Source organism: Myiozetetes cayanensis, unplaced genomic scaffold (assembly GCF_022539395.1).
Source record: "Myiozetetes cayanensis isolate MyiCay16 unplaced genomic scaffold, myiCay2020 scf34, whole genome shotgun sequence".
Classification (NCBI taxonomy): Eukaryota; Metazoa; Chordata; class Aves; order Passeriformes; family Tyrannidae; genus Myiozetetes; species Myiozetetes cayanensis.
The window spans coordinates 2743205-2758805 of NW_026087566.1; the positions used below are offsets into that span (position 1 = coordinate 2743205).

At 59.5% G+C, this 15601-nt stretch overlaps 2 protein-coding genes across 5 annotated transcripts in view; one reads left to right on the forward strand and one right to left on the reverse strand.

Annotated features, from left to right (window-relative positions):
- The window catches only part of ZNF385C (zinc finger protein 385C), a 55548-nt gene extending 41976 nt beyond the window's left edge, over positions 1 to 13572 (forward strand). For all 3 annotated transcript variants that reach the window (XM_050327525.1, XM_050327526.1, XM_050327528.1), the window contains exons 2-8: positions 2213 to 2355; positions 6118 to 6228; positions 7634 to 7805; positions 8120 to 8449; positions 9742 to 9929; positions 10107 to 10220; positions 10506 to 13572. In XM_050327525.1, the coding sequence (XP_050183482.1) occupies positions 2213 to 2355; positions 6118 to 6228; positions 7634 to 7805; positions 8120 to 8449; positions 9742 to 9929; positions 10107 to 10220; positions 10506 to 10733 (1286 nt within the window). In that variant the 3' untranslated portion in view covers positions 10734 to 13572. The remainder of the gene's footprint in view (positions 1 to 2212; positions 2356 to 6117; positions 6229 to 7633; positions 7806 to 8119; positions 8450 to 9741; positions 9930 to 10106; positions 10221 to 10505) is intronic.
- NKIRAS2 (NFKB inhibitor interacting Ras like 2) lies at positions 13506 to 15425 on the reverse strand. Of its 2 annotated transcripts, XM_050327544.1 has the most exons (4): positions 15269 to 15425; positions 15026 to 15103; positions 14862 to 14928; positions 14454 to 14682 (listed from the first exon to the last, which is right to left on the reverse strand). In XM_050327544.1, exons 1-4 carry the CDS (start codon positions 15360 to 15362, stop codon positions 14586 to 14588), a joined length of 336 nt encoding a protein of 111 aa, XP_050183501.1. In that variant the 5' UTR covers positions 15363 to 15425; the 3' UTR covers positions 14454 to 14585. The 2 variants fall into 2 exon arrangements, with proteins under 2 accessions (XP_050183500.1, XP_050183501.1); XM_050327543.1 differs by having other exon boundaries at positions 13506 to 14682; positions 14862 to 15103.
- Positions 15426 to 15601: the final 176 nt, after the last annotated feature.

Consider the following 15601-nt stretch of genomic DNA (forward strand, 5'->3'; position numbering starts at 1 on the left):
CCTAAAAATACCGCCCTCAGCTGCTGCCGGAATCTGCCCTGCAGCAAAGGTAAGGCAGGACCGGCAGTGCCATGGCCCTGTAACCTTGGGAAGGTGCCCCTGAAGCATCATGTGGGTGCCCCAATGGAGTGCTGTGACATTCTGGGCAGCTTTGCTGGTGCTGGGGTGGCTTCAGCTCCCAAGGGTCTTGTCTGCTTCAGGGGTAAAGCCAGGGGGGAAACGTCCTGGCCCGTCAGAGGGTCTCACTGGGATTTCTGGGCTCTCTCCAACCACCTGGTTTATCCCAGCTCAGAAATACATTTAATCCACAAATCTGAGCTCAAGGATGTGCCAAAGAGGTTGGCGTATCTTGTCTGTACTGTTGTGGGCAGCAGCTGCCGCAGGTGGTGGCTGTCCCTGGCTGTGTCCCCTCAGCATCCTCCCTGTGCCTGCCCAGTGCAGGAGCTGCTCCCCTGATGTTGGAGGAGGAGGCAATCTCCTGCCCTCCTGTTCTTCCCAGATATATATTTATATGTACATATATTTTATGTTTTTAAGGCCAGTGCAGTCAGTGCAAATCGCACTGACAGTGGTGAGCAGCACCCCTCGTGATCCAGCCCCAAATGCCTTCACCGCTGCTCTGGCATGGGGGCTGCGTGTGCTGGGGGGTCCTGAGGCAGCTCCCACGGCGCCAGCCCGGCCGTCTCAGATGATTTGATGCAGAAACACTGTTTCACGCCTCAGAAGGTTAATTATGCACTGCTCACCCAGTCCTGCTCGCTGCTGCTCCCTCCTCAATGCTGCTGCTGCTGCTGTAATGTTATTTATTTATTTTTAAGCAGTTTCACAGATTTCCCTTCTGGGCGACTCTGGAATTAACTCGATCAGTGCACGCCTGATGAAGCAAACTGTAATTCCTCCCTGGAGTCAGGCCCAGCCTGGGGATGGCTCCGGCGCCGTGGCAGAGCCGCCGCGTGCGCTCGCCCAGAAAGAGGTCGTTGGTGCCCGTGGGGCCGGTGGCGAGCGCTCACTGCTCAGATCCAGGGGATCTCTCGAACTTTGAATTTCAGATTTGTGTCTCGGCTCCTGCACCAGCTGGGATTGGCGCAGGGTGGGCGCAGAGCAGAGTAAGGAGCAGCACCAGCCTGGGGTCCTTGTCCTGTGCAACCAGTGTTGGGGTGCAGGGGGCTGGAGGAGGGCTCAGGCTTGGTCCTCTCACAAGGAGGGGATTGTGGTGAGGGCTCTTAGTCAGTGTTCCTGCTGTGGGAGCTCCAGATCCCCTGGATACCCTCCCACAAGGGGTGTTCTCTGCTCTACCGGGGCAGTGGCAGGGGCTCCACGATGCCTTTGAGGTGAAGAAGAACCCAAAAATAAAAAAAACGAAGGATGTTGGCCTTGTCATTGCTGCAGGTGGAGGGATGGGGCTCTGAGTGGGCTGGAGGAGGCATGAAGCCGTCTGGGATGGGAATGGGCTCTTCTAGCTCAGCACTCTGAAACCATTTCTGATTTATTGTGTTTGATGAATTCATTTTTTTAAATTTTAGCTTTTCCCGCTCCTCTCTCTCTGAGCTGGGCAGGGACCCCCTTCTGCCACTCGGAGGATGCTTTCCTGTGCTCATCATCTGTGATGAGCCTCAGTGGAAACCTGGGATGGGGAGCAGGCTGGAGACACAGATCCCTTTGCTTGGCCTTCCCTCCCTCCCTCCTTCCCTCCTTCCCACGGGTGTTTTCTTTTTAGACAGAACATTATTAATAACCCCAGGCTATTTTTAAGTCGCACGCCGGAGCGCGTGGTTCGTTTGCGGGTGACGGGGAGCGGCGGCTGCAGCTCAGGAGTGGGGGCAGCTCAGCCTCTGCCCCTGGTCCTTCATCTGCAACCAAAACCTGCACCAGCCCTGGTGAGGAGCCCCTGTGGTGCTGGTGTGGGGGAGCCCAGGGAAGGGGTTGCTTCCCTGGAGGAGGTTTTGACACCTTTTGGAGGGTTCAGAGTGAGCTCCTGTGCGTGTCCACGCTCTGATGTGGAGGCAGCTGCGTTCAGCTTCAAACTGGGCTGCTGGTTTTGAGCCTGATAGGCAAAGGGATGCCCAGGGCCACCCTGGGCTGCGACTTTTCACTGAGCAGGGTCCATAGCACACAGCAGATGTCCCCACGTGCCATGTCTCACGTGCCCTATGCCCCCATTATGAACAGTGACCACCAGTGCTAATGCTGCTCTTTCCCTTTGCCTGCCCAGGTCCCTCCGGACACAGCAGCCCCCTCTTAGCATCATTGCCCATCCCTGGACGACCCCTTCACCCCCCCTTGGACATCAAACACTTTCTGACCTTCAGGCTCAACGGGACATCACCGCTCAACCTCTTCCCCAACTTCAACACGGTGAGTCCCTGGAGGTGGGTGGGCACTGGCTGTTGGGCCCCTCTTCCCCTGTAGCAGTCCCTCCTTTAAATGGCACTGCTCCTTGAACCCCACCAGGTAGTTTCTGGTTTAATTCCCAGGGTCTTTGGCTGCTGGACACCGGTTCAACACACCTTCCCTGCCCTTAGCTCAGAGTGATTCCTGCCCAGCCAGCGCCTGTCAGTACCAGAATTAAAAACGTGGTTCATTTTAACCAAGATCAATTGAATTTTGCCCCTGGAATCAATAGTAATAAAGTAGCTCTGGAGAGCAGTTCATTAGTTGAAAAATAAATAAGGAAGAGGAAAGAAAGAGAGAGAAGGTGTTACAGATATGAGGAGTGTGGCTGATGCTGTGGGTGTGGGGGAGTCGGGGTGATAGGGGGACTACTCCCACCTGAGATGTTCTATTAGACAGCTAAACCAACAGTGTGTCAGGTGTGAGATGGTGTTTTCCCCATGCCATGCTGCTTCCCCAGGCTGATACCAGCCCCATGGGAGTCTGCATCCCCCTGAGCACTGTCCAGCATTGTTGTGGAGCAGATTCTGCTCCAGGAAGGGCAGTGAGCCCCTGGGCTACTCCCCCTCTCCCCTGCTGAGGCAGGGCTGGTGTTTCGGGGTTCAGAAAATGCCCGTGGTTTTCCCTGATGGCGATCCTGGAAACAGGACTTTCCAGAGCCCCTTCCCTGCTCGCCGGCCTTTTGTGAGTGGCACTGAGCTTAAACCTGCTCGGAAGGTGCAAATTATCGCCGAGATCTTCAAAGACAGCGCAGGAATTAAGCACAGGATTCCTGTTGCTGTTGAATGGGATTCAGGCGTCTGAGTCCCTTAAGCTCTTTTGAAGCCCCAGCCCAGCCTCTCCCTGGCTAATGAGCAGGAACACAAACACAGGACAGGAGGGGTTTTGATGCCATTACTGTTCCTGCTCTTTGTCTGGGCTCTTTTTTTAGTCACTGGAGTCAGGCGTGAACTTGACCCAGCGCCTGTTGTTCACTCCCCTCGGCTCCCGCCTGCCGCTGCCTCGGCGCGTGTTCGCCCTGGTTCTGTGCTTTTAAAAAAAATCAGCAATTTGGAATATGACTCTGGTACTTGCTGGAGCCGCACAGGTTCACACGGCTGCTGTGCTCCGTGGGGGCTCCTGCCATGGAGGATGGGCTGGACATGGATGGAGATGCCAGGGGGGGATGTCACGGCTGTTCAGGCACCTGGAGTGAAGCGCTCTGAGCTCAGACCTGAGCCTGGCGTGTGCTGCTGGGTGAGCAGCGCCAGGGCTGATGGTCCGGAACACTCTGCACTCAGAGCAGGTCACGGGGCTCCCATGAACCCAGCAGATGTTTTACTCTGAAGCGAGCAAAACCCTTCCAAGCTGCCTTCTGCCACTCGGAGCAACAGCCAGGAATAAAAACCCCTAACACAGCACGGGAGGCACGTTCCGTGCTCCGAAGGCCCTTCCCCGCTCTTGGGATGTTGCAAATCCCCAGGACCCAGCAGTGCCTCGTAAAACTCCGTCAGCAGACACGATCTGAACGGATGCTGCATCCCTGTGAATTCCCGATCCTGACCTCAGCGGCCACAGGGAGCTCAACACAGGGCTCGCTATTTATATCGGCAGGAACATCCAGGGATAAATAAAGTAATGTGAGTCAATACAAATTGACTATAAAGTCGGGATCTTTATTCCCCAAGAGCGTGGTGCCCAAAGCCAACCTCTGTCGCTGGCTCTGTTCTGCTGGAAACCACTGGGAAGATCCTCAGCCTCCGGCTGCTGGGTGCCGGTATGTACGGCGGTGGAACGGCCTCCCCTGGCCCCGTGGGAGCTGCGGGGGCTTTTCTGTGTCCAAGGTAGCCATGAGGGTGTGTGGTGGGGAGGAGCTGCTAGGGTGTTTGTGTTCTCATTCAGAGAGAAGCACAAGGGCTCTCAGATGGCACCAGGCTTCAGATGTGCTCAGGGCAGGATGGAGCCAGGCTGGACTTCTGGCAAAGCACCTGGGACCAGGTGTGCTCCCATGGGGCCAGGCAGCTGAAGGCTTGACATGGTGCTTGCATTCACTCTGGGATAGCGGGAGCAGTGGTGGCCACCATTTACCTGGGCTGGGATGCCCAGGGATGGAGCCAGGATCCAGGTGTGCCATCCAGCACAGCCCCTGGGAGCTCATGATTCCTGTGCCTGCCCAGAGTGGTTACAGGCAGCCCAGGTGCTCCAGTGGACACAGCTCCTCATCACGCCACCAGGCTGAGCAGTGGAGACTTGGCAAAAGGACAGGGGGTATGAAGACCCATGATACCATCATCTTATGCCCCAAAGGACAAGGGGACCCTGTGCTGAGGCCGTTCAGCATCACCACTGTGGGGCTGAAGCTCATTCCTGGTGAGCTCATACCTCATACCACCCTGGTGCTGGTGGCTTTGCTGGCAGGGTCAGGTTGAACCCAGGACTGTCCCCGGCCTCATTTGTGGTCTCGTGCCAGCTCCTGCTGCGGTTCCTGGGGTGTGGATGAGCCCATGGGAGCTGTTGGAGCTCAGTGGGAGCAACTGGCTGGAACCTGGTAGCTGACGTTGCTGGGAAGGTTGGAGCCATTTTTCTTTTCTGAAAGAAGAGGTGGGTGTTTCTCTGGAAAACAAGTGCCGGCCCCACAGCCCATCAGAGCGGGGGTGCTGCCAGCAGCACGTTGCAATGTTTGTCGTCAGGCATGGAGCAGCATCTTGGCCATCTGTAGCTTCCTCCGGGTCTCTGCCGAACCCCAAATGCCTCTTCATTTATATGCCAGATAAGTGAGTAAAATTTCATAGCAAAGAGGCACTTCATTAATCACCTGCTTTTGCCATTCTGCTCACTCCTGGAAAGGAATTCGGGGTCTTGATAATGGCACTGTTGTCCAGGCATGTGCCTCGAAGACTGATGCACCTGTCTCGGCAGCGAAATAGCTTTGCAGAGAAATACGATCGCTGAAAACCCCGGGCTCTCCTGACAGCAGGACTCAGATAAGATAATCTCCCTGTGCCACAGGGTAGGGAACAATAGTTGCATTATAGATTAGAGCCACGCTCAGACAAAGAGGTTATTCTTATGTTTTCTCCCTTAATAAATGCATTTTGTTTAAAACAATTATGGCTTTTGGAACGGCTTTGGTGCCTGGGCTGCGGAATGAGGCCGAGCCCTGGGGTGAGACAGAAGGGCCAGGGGCTGGCAGTGGCCACATGCTCAGCCCCACTGTGGCCCTGGGCAGGCTGGAGGATGGACAGTGCTCCTGAAGCAGGTCTGTGTGTACCCAGCCCAGTGAGTGAGCTGTCATCGCTGGGTTTGAGCAGGTGCAGTGCACACCTGGGCAGCAGTGGGGCAGCCCAGAGGGACTCTCACGGGCACTGTGCCTCGGGCAAGCTGTGTCCACGGCTGCAGGCACTGGAGTCAGACAGAGCAGTAATTTGCCATCTGTGACACCAGTGTCTGGGGGAGGGGTGGGGCCAGACATGGGGACAGACGGGGTCTCATCACCTCTGCCAGACCACAGCTGACGTTCAGACCCTGCAGGTTTGGCGGATGTAAGAATGCTTTAAGCAGGACAGGAGCCGGTGTTGACACAGTGCCTCAGCAGCCACAGCCCCTCGCTCCCGGTGTGAGCTCCGTGGTGTTGGCAGCAGCTCCTCGGGAGCCTGGCAGGCGTGGGGGTCACCGGGTCATGGTGCCACGCCGTGGTGGCCATTTGGTTGTGGCTCCAAACCACCCTCTGCCCTTCCTCCCCTCCAGATGGACCCGGTGCAGAAGGCAGTGATCAGCCACACCTTCGGCGTGCCAGCCCCGCTCAAGAAGAAGCAGTTCATATCCTGCAACATCTGCCACCTACGCTTCAACTCGGCGGTAAGCAGGACCAGGGCTGGGGCTGGGGGTGAGTGGGGCACATGGGGGCAGCACTGGAGCAGGGGCATCCCCCATGATGGGCCATACTCATCCACCAAAGCTACCAGTGCTTGGTGTCGGGCAGCACAGGGGCTGTGGGGGCTGTGGGAGCTGCTCTTGCCTCCCCGAGCCCTGCACCCCGGCCAGCCTCTGCCACCCGTGGAGGAGCCATCCCAGCCCGGCCATGCTGGATCTACAGCACCTGGGGGCTGGTGCAGCTCTGCTACCAAAACTCAGCAGTTCTGGGCTTCGCGATTCCTCTCCACAGCCAAGCGTTCCCCCCTAGGTTGCCCCGCGGGAGCGTGTGCTGGCACAGACCCCCACAGCCCGTGGGTGTTCCAGCACGGGGGTGGTGACCTACTTTGGCTGCACCCAGCCCCGTTCCAGCCCCCGTGTCCAGGGGGGGAGTTTATTGTCTTTGCTAATGAGGCACCACGCTCCGACGGGCCCTTTGCTTTCCCACGTACTGGCCGTCGGCCCTGACCGCTGTTCCCAGCCCTTGGAAAGCCACTGGGGGAGGGAAGGGAAGGGATGGGATGGGATGCTTCCCCCTGCTGAGCCCGGGAAGCCTCAGCTGGGCCCCCGGATCATTGTGCAAATTAATCTGTGCTGCTCAGGGGTACAGTGTCTAATTCATACTGGGGTCCCTTTCCATAAATTACCGAACTGGAGTTGTTTTGGGGGACAATACCTCTTTGTCCCCACTGGGAGGACACTGATGCTCAGGGGATTTTCTTTTGTGGCTGTTTTTATCAGTTCTTTGCAGACATGAACCCATCAGAGTAGCGCTTCATTATCCAGCGTTTGCTGTGCTGGGAGAGAGGAGCCGGGGGACGTGAACCGTGTGTTGGACAACCCTTAGGATACAGTGGGAGACATTTCGTGCCCACTGATGAACCTCTTTATTTCATTTTTACAGCAACAATTCATTCTACATTTCTGGAGTCATAAATTTTTCCCGAAAGCTGCTTTTAGGAGTGACTTGATGCATTTAATCAGAGCAGGGTCCTTATCTCAGCTGTGCAACACGGTGATTTCTTACAGAGTGACACCTTGGCCCCAATATGTCGCTGTCAGAGCAGGCTGGGGGGAGGAGGGATGTGGCTCTGTGTTTCACCCCACTGCCAACACCCTCTCTGTGCTACACCCCCCCTACCAACATCCCCTCGTGTTATACACCCTGTTCCAAACAGCCCCTCTGCAGCAGTCGTGGCCCTGGGGGTGGATGTCACCAGAGGAGGTGGCTGTACTGGAAATGTGCCTGAGCAGCCACATCCCAGGGGTGGCCTCATCACCCGCCCTCTCTGTGCCCATCCTTCTGTCTGGTGGCCGCACCAACGTGGTCATCCTGGTCTTTTGCCCCTAGAACCAGGCAGAAGCCCACTACAAAGGCCACAAGCACGCACGGAGGCTGAAGGCCATAGAGGCCATGAAGAACAAGCAGAAGGTGGCGGGGGCTGCAGCGGGGACCCCCGGCCAGGACAGTGCAGCCGACCTGTCCCCCAGCCCCGAGGGCAACGGGGAGCCCGGCAGCACAGGTACGGGGAGGGGGGACGGCTGTGGGGGGATGGACACTGTTTTTCCTGTGGTTTGGTGTCTCCAGGAGAGACACGTGTTTTGTATGGATGCGGGAGAGGGAGCGATCCCTGCCTCACACATCCCCAGGGCTCTGCCACATGCAGGGACGGCCCTGGTGGGAGCATGGACACGTGCAGGCAGTGCCTGAGATGGTCTCGGGGAGGATGGTGGGTGCTCCCTGAAATCCAGAAAACCCGTTCAGGCACAGAGAACTTCCCCTTTCTGCCCATTTCTTTCTCTTTCCCCTTTCCTCCTTTCCTTCCCTACCCTGCAGCTGACGCCAGCAGCCTGCAGGAGCCAGAGGGTGAGGGCAGCAGCCTGGGGCTGGCGCCCAGCGCCGAGGAATCACCCACGGATCTGCCGGGCAGCATCGCCCCGCTGGGCTCCCCACCGGCCTCTGAGCTCTCAGAGGGCACCTCTGATGCCACCAGCGTGGCCTCCTCGTCCGCCCAGGCAGCTGAGGCACAGGCAGCTGAGTCGGGCGGCAGCGTCAGCTCAGCCCCTGAGAGCGAGAAGGAGGGGAAGAAGAGCAAACAGCACCTGTATTGTCCCACCTGCAAAGTGACCGTCAACTCCCTGTCCCAGCTGGAGGCTCACAACACCGGTAAGGGCATCACTGGGGGCCCAGGGGGATGGTCCCCTGGCTGCTCCGTTGTTGGGGTTTCAAGCAAAATCATGACCCATCACCAAACGGCCTTGTGGGGAAGCAGCGAGCATTAATGAGTGTTGCTGTAATTAAAAAGGGTTTGTTAAGGTGGCCGTCACAGATAAGCTGTGGGGCTTTACCTGGGCTGCAGCTTCTGTGGTGAATTTTCTCAAGGTCAAATGCTCTTACTGTTCGTGTCTCAATTAAGGACATTTACAGCTACATTTAATCAAGTGATTGAGGCTACTTTATATTCCATTTGGCTTGAAGCTGATAGCCAAGAAGCTTTGGATCCCCACAGCCAGTGAAGGCTCCTGGGCTGTGCAGGGCAGCCCCTCGGGGAGGTCACAGGTGGGGGGTGCTGAGGGTCCCCCTGAAACCTGGGGGTGGCCAAACACCCACCCCTTTCTCTGGAGGATGCTAAAGTGGAATGGGCACCTCAGTTTTAAATGGAAGGTCCTTCTCTCCCCCAGTTCAGCAAGAACTGGGAACCAGTTCCCCCATCCCAACTGCCCACTGGGGTGGCAGCAGCCGCCGTGTGCAGGGTTGGCTCAGGACACCGCTGCAGCTTAGCTGCAGACGTGTCCTTTTGCTTCTGTCAGCTCCAGTTACGAATTTAGGAGCTGATTTGGGGAAAAAGAACAAACAAACAAACGTTTGCAGGCTGGCGCTGCTCTGCGGCCGTCACACGGCTCCTCGCTTCTTCACGCCTTGAAAAATAGAATGAATTAGCAGGGGCTTAAATTACTTGCCCCCCACGCGCCCCCGCTGTCCTGGCGCTGGCAGGGGTAGGACGGAGCGCCCTGTCCCCCCAGGTGTGTGGGGATTTCGGGTTCCTCCTTCCCCGCCTGCTGTGACCCAGCTGAGCTATTCCTGGCTCCGCAGTGGCTCCACTCTGACCTTGGGCACGGCTCAGATGCTGCAGCCCGGCCCCGCAGACTGTGCTAACGCCCGGGGACAGGCGACAGGCTCCAGCACACGCTCAAAATAGCAGCTTCTCCCAAGGTCTGCCACATGTGAGGAGGGGGGTCTCTGGGAAGCTGAGCGTCTCTGGTCTGCCTGTGACATGAGGCTTGGCAGGGTTTGGGAATGGGCAAGATCCGGGCTCCCAGGCAGCGCCCTGTCCCTCTCTGCCTGCAAGTGCTGCCGGGCACAGGCTGGTGGGGGTTCCCTGGTGCTGTAGGAGGGCACAGTCCCTGCTGCCGCAGCACGGGGCTGGGCTGGGCTTGCCGAGTGTCCCCTCTCGCCAGGCGCCAAGCACAAGTCGATGCTGGAAGGTCACGGCACCCAGCTGCGGCGAGGCCGGGGCAAGCTGCTCTCCCGGGCAGGGCACAAGTCCAAGCGGATCGGGAACAAGGGCAGCATCAACATCCAGAACAAGGCGTTCCACTGCCAAGTGTGCGAGATCTACGTGAACTCGGAGACCCAGCTCAAGCAGGTGATGATGACTGGGGAGTGCAGGGGGGTACAGGGCGTGGGTGGGCAGGGGTTTGGGGTAGGTACCTGATGGTCCCTGAAAGTTGAGAGGTGTCCCCCGTGGACCCAAACTGCACAGTGCTGTGGGTCTCCCCTCGCTGTCCTGGCTCCCAGTGATTCAGTTGTTTCTCCTCCCCAGCACATGAGCAGCCGGCGACACAAAGATAGGCTGGCGGGGAAGCCGCCCAAGCCCAAGTACAGCCCCTACAACAAGCTGCAGAAGAATGCTGCCCTCGCAGTGAGTATTCTCAAGGTACCTGTCTCCCTGCACAGCACCCTTGCTCGCCATCAGCCACCCCTGCAGTGAGTCACAGGAGCTGCTTCTCTTAAATCTCAGTTCACATCACCACACCTCAGCTGCTCCCCTCATGGAAAATGGGCTGTGGTGTGGGGGGGGGTGGGTTCAAGTCTTTATTCCTGGGAAGGCCAGAATGGGGATAACTTGGGAGTGCTTTGGCAGCAGCATTCACAACGGCAGCACTTGTGATTCCTCCACCTGTTCCACAATCTCATGGAGCCTCCTCCTCCCTCCCTGCAGTCCAAGCTGGCTTTGCAGAAGCACCTCACCAAAACCCTGGCGACCCGCTTCCTGCCGAGCCCGCTCACCGCCGCCGCCGCCGTCTGCGCCATGCCCGGCCCCCTCGCCCTGCGACCAGCCACTGCCACCACCCTCTTCCAAGCCCCGATCCTCGGACCAGCCCTTTTCCGAACGCCGCCGGCCCACGTCCGCACCACGCCGGGCCCCATCGTCTTCGCACCCTACTAGAGCCGCTGGCCCGCCGAGGGTCCGCGCCGCGGCCGGGCTGCGCCACGGGGAGCTGTGCGGGGCAAGGCAGCGCTCCCGCTACCTGCTCTCCTGGCTGGTGGGAAACCATAGTCATAGACATCGAATCCAGATTCTCCTTTGCTTGGAGCAGGCTCCTGCTGGAGCGAGGTGCCCCCGGCAGAGCCCGACCAGCCCTGCCGCACATCCCCACCGCTCCCCAGGCCCGCACCGGCCCCGCACTTGGCAGAGCAGCCCATCACGGCTGGGCAGTGCACGGGAGAGGGCGGTGCCTGAGTCAGCAGGACCGTCTCGTGGCCATGGCCTGCCTGTCCTTGGCCTGCTGGCTGCTTCTTCATCGCCCTCTCAGTTACCAGACTGGAAGGAGAGGAGCTGGCTGGTCCCTGGGAGAAGGAGCATCCTTCTGGTCCCTGCCAGCCCAGTGCGAAGGGAACTGTGAGGGAAGTCTCAGCCCAGCTCTTACTGGGAGAGTAGGAGCACAAGTGGGAAGCTGGCAGTTCCCCTCTCATCCCAGGCTGGCTGTGCCCTCGCCAGCCCCACACTTGCCTGTGCTGGCTGGGGGTTTCTGTGCCACCCACCAGCCCCTCAGTTCCCACATCTCCCTACATCCCACCAGCCAAAGAGCCCCAGTGGCAGCAGGCACCAGCCACACTGACCGTATCTTCACTCCAAGAGCAATAGCTGACCCCAGGGCCAGTGCCTCCCCCCTCCAAAGCACATGGGCCCTGCCCTGGCCCCAGAAGCACACAACGGGCATATGGCTAAGCCGGGACCCCTCCCGCCCAGCGAGGCTGGGAGCACCAGGCTGCCCAGTGCTGGGTCCCCAGGGAGGTGACCTTGTGCTTGGCACCTCTCCTTGCCTCTGTCCCACTGTGGGGACAGCCCTGCCCCTACCTCCCGGGAGATGCTGTGAGGCTGAGTGAATGTCCCTAAAGCACTTTCGGTTCTCCAGTGAAAGGCAACGCTGCTGCTCGCCCGCCGTGCCCGGCCCTCCAACCCCATCCCCATTAGGAGCTTCCAGGGAGTTACTGATGATTCCCAAAAACAGAGGTGTCCCCAGCAGGCCGGACAATCAGGTACAAAGGAGCAGGTGGCACCCGTAGCCTGCAGAATGCTGGGCTCCAGAGGGACCCCCGAGGCCGTAGCTCTGCGTTTCACTGTGCTCAGACAGCCCAGCCGTGACGTGGCCTGGGACTGTGCCCGCGGCGCTGCGGGTGCCCAGCGTGCTTGCTGTACGTGGAGACACGCAGGAGAGCTGCATCCCAAACAGACCTTTTGCTGGAGGAACACCCCACCCCGATCTATGCAATCCAGGGGGGCAGCTCGCCCGCCGTGTAAGCCACCTGCGTTTCCCTTTGGTGCTGATGTGTCCGTACGGTTGGGAGCAGCGGTGGGAGCAGAAGAACCGACGTGACACTGAGCTCTGTCCCGTCCCCAGCCCAAGGTGCTGGCTCAGACCCCTGCCGTGGCCCACATTCCCTCCCAGCCCTTGGGAAGAGGCAGGTTGGTGTGTGCACCTGGGAATCCACACGCACAAGCACACATATCCGACGTCGTGGCCGTAGGCAGCACCTGGATTTCAGGAGGATTTTGCCCAGCGTGCTCTGCCGATGCTCAGGACGGGTCCTGGCGTGGGGAGGTGAACGGGAACCAGCCAATGAGCCACTCAGGTGGTTGAAAAACTACTTCCCGGGGTTGCAGCCTCGGCGAGGGCAAGGAAAGCTGCCTGGAGCGAGCAGGGCACAGGGAGCTGCACACCCTGCAGGGCCTGTGGGCAGCACTGACCATGGAGCCACCGCTGCACTCCTGCCCCAGAGACAGGAGAATGATGGAGCCCCTGGGAACGGATTCACCTGCCCAGGGCATCTCTGCCCCGGGGAAGGAGGAGCATGGAGACAGGACACCGGGAGGAGAGTGAGTGGCCGTGAGTAGAGACAACAGAAAGGTCTCGCAGCGGTGGTGGGAGATGTGGCTCGGAGCACAGCTGAGGGAAGGCAGGCTCTGCCAGGGACAGGGAGATGGTCCCGCAGCCCAGGGGACACGAGGGGATCTTGAGTCCCAGGGGACAGGAGCCTGTGCTGGTGGGGCCCCCGGCGGCAGGGGGGACGTGGTCCCTGGTCCCCTGTGCCGCAGTGCCAACCAGCCCCTGGCCAGCACAGCTCCAACCGCCCCCACCCAGCTCACTGTGCCCTTCCCAGGCCCTCGGGGTCGCCCCCAGCCTGGTGGCAGCAGGAGGATGGGTCCCCTCCTGCTCTATGTCCCTGCTGGGCCTGTTCCCCTCCAGTTTGTTCCAAAAAGCCTGTGCTGGAGCCGCGGCTGCTCTGCCACCCCTCACCAGTGGAGTCCTGAGACACTCCTGTACTTGGCACTTTAACCCTGAGAAAGCCATTCCTTCTAGTAACAATAATACTGCAACGAGTTGCGTAAGAACCCCCCCATTACAGCATCCCCCCTGCCAAATCCCCCTCCTGCTCTCCAAAGCATTTACTGCCTTTGACTTAGCACATGCTGTACTAGGAGTAGGGATAGTCCATAGCGCTCGGTAACGTGTGCCCCTCTGTAAATAACCTTGGAGTGATGTGAAGTTTGATTAAAAAAAAAAAAAAAAGCAACAACAACAACAACAAAAAACCAACCACAAACGGAATCTCCAGACTCTAGGGACTTGGCCAGTACCCTCCTGTAATGTTCATTGTATATTTTTTTGATGTACTATAACTGTTGGGAAAAAAAAAAAAAAGAAAAAGGAAAATATTTTGATAATCGAATCTCATCGCTTTATTGTGTTACTCAGTAAATAAAAGGAACAAATATAAACAGGGCAGGGTTTTTTGTCATTTCTTTTCCTACATCCTTTTTTGTCGTTTCTTTTCCTACATCCAGTCTACCTGAAGGGAACTGGTGGTGCTGGACAGCACTGGGACACCTGTGCTTTGGTTTTATGGTAGTTCTGAGAGGAGGCAGCACCGTGACAGGTGGGCAGGGAGAGCATCCGGGTGTGCAGGGTAAGCAGAGTCCCAGCTCCTCCAGGGATCCAGGTGTGCAGGGTAAGCACAGTCCCAGTTGTTTCAAGGTCATGGCTGAGTCTGTACCCAGGAAGAGGAGAGCTGGATTGGTGGATTTGGGCACCCTGCCCTCAGGAACAGCACCTGCCCTACTCTAGGCATTCCCTGGGGCAGGATGCCTGGATATTCCTGTGCATAGAGGAGCAGTGGGCACTGCCAGGTAAGGAGCTGCAGCGCAGAGCCAGCTGGGGCAGGGCAGGGAGAGCTGCTCAGCTGGAGGCAGGGACAGCAAAGGGGCTCTTCCCACGTGGTATCAGGAAATAGAAAAGAGAGAGGGAGTTGTTCTCTCCGGCCTGGCCACAGAGCTGCTCCCCAGGTGCCGGCCAACCCGTTCCTCTGCCACTCCCTCCCCGCCTGTACCCGAGAGCAGAGGGGTCACTGGGTGAATTCCCAGCCTTCCTGCAGCACCTCCCACAGTGCAGAGGCCAGCCAGGGAGAAGGGTGGTCCCTGTCCCACCGCCTCTCATCCTCAGGGACCATTCCCAGCCCTGGGATGACTGTTCCTCCCGCCACCTGCTTCCCGCAGGCTCCGTGACTCCAGACAGGCTCACCAGGAGGTGTGCGTGCGAGGGAAGCAGGGAGGTGAGGAAGAGGAGGTGGACACGGAAGGGAGAGGGGAAGAAGGCTCAGCCATCCATGGATCCGCTGCCCTTGTTCTTGCGGCTCAGGGGGAACGCAGACTTGCTCTGGGGCTGCGTCATCTTGCTGGCCAGGTAGATGAAGGGCTCGATCAGCGAGCGCCGGTCGGCCACCGACACCTCCCACAGCTTCACCTTCTCGCCCTTGGCCCAGTGCTGGGCTGCCTCGTGGTCCACCCGGCGCTGCTCCTGCAGGTCGCACTTGTTGCCCAAAACCACGATGGTGACCTGTTCCAAAAGGGCGAGAAGGGCCCCTGAAGGTACCGATGGCAGCACTGCAGGGCTGCCTGGCTCTGCCCGGACACCCTCGGGGCTGGCCCATGACAGCTGCATCTCACAGACCAGGGACCTGTCAGCGTCTTGTGACAAGCTGGAGCAAAGGTGCAGCCCCTGCCCCGGGGACTCACCTCCTTCTTGTCCTTGGACTTGTCGATCTCCTTCTTGAGCAGCTCCACGCGCTTGAAGGACTCCTTGCTGTCAGTGCTGTAGACCAGCACGTAGCCGTCGGTGCAGGAGAAGCAGTGCTTGGGCAGCTCCAGCCCGTCCCGCAGCCCCCGCGTGTCGTAGAAGCGAACCTGCTCCCGCACGCCGCGGTCCGTCTCGATGGAGCCCACGTAAATGTCCTCCTGGGTCTCGATCATCTCCGAGCCTGGCGGGGGTGGGCAGGGGACACGTGGGGACGCTGCCCGGGGGGTCCGGCCCCGGCGCAGCCCCACCCGCACCTCCCGCACCTCCCGCGTTTAGCGGTGAGCAGGGACAGCCCTGCCCGGGGCCGCCGCCTCGCCGGGGAGCGGCGGGGCAGCCCCGCACTCACCGACCACATGGTTGCCGTAGAGCAGCTGCTCGAGGATGGAGGTTTTGCCGACCGAGGCCTGCCCGCACACCACCACCTTGCAGCTCTTGCCCATCCCGCCTCCCCGGGCTCTCCGCGGGCCGGGCGCGGACCGGGGCTCGGAAGGATGGGGGGGGGGCGGTGCCGCAGCGCCCCCCACCGAGCGGGCGGACCGCGGGGGCCGCGCCGCAGGGAGGGGCGTGGCTCCGGTAAGCCCCGCCCCGCGCCCGGTGCGCCCCCTCCCCTCCGCCGCGGGCCCGCGCGCCGGCGCCCTGGCGGGCAGCGCGCCCCGCCCCGCCCGCCCCGGCGGAGCCC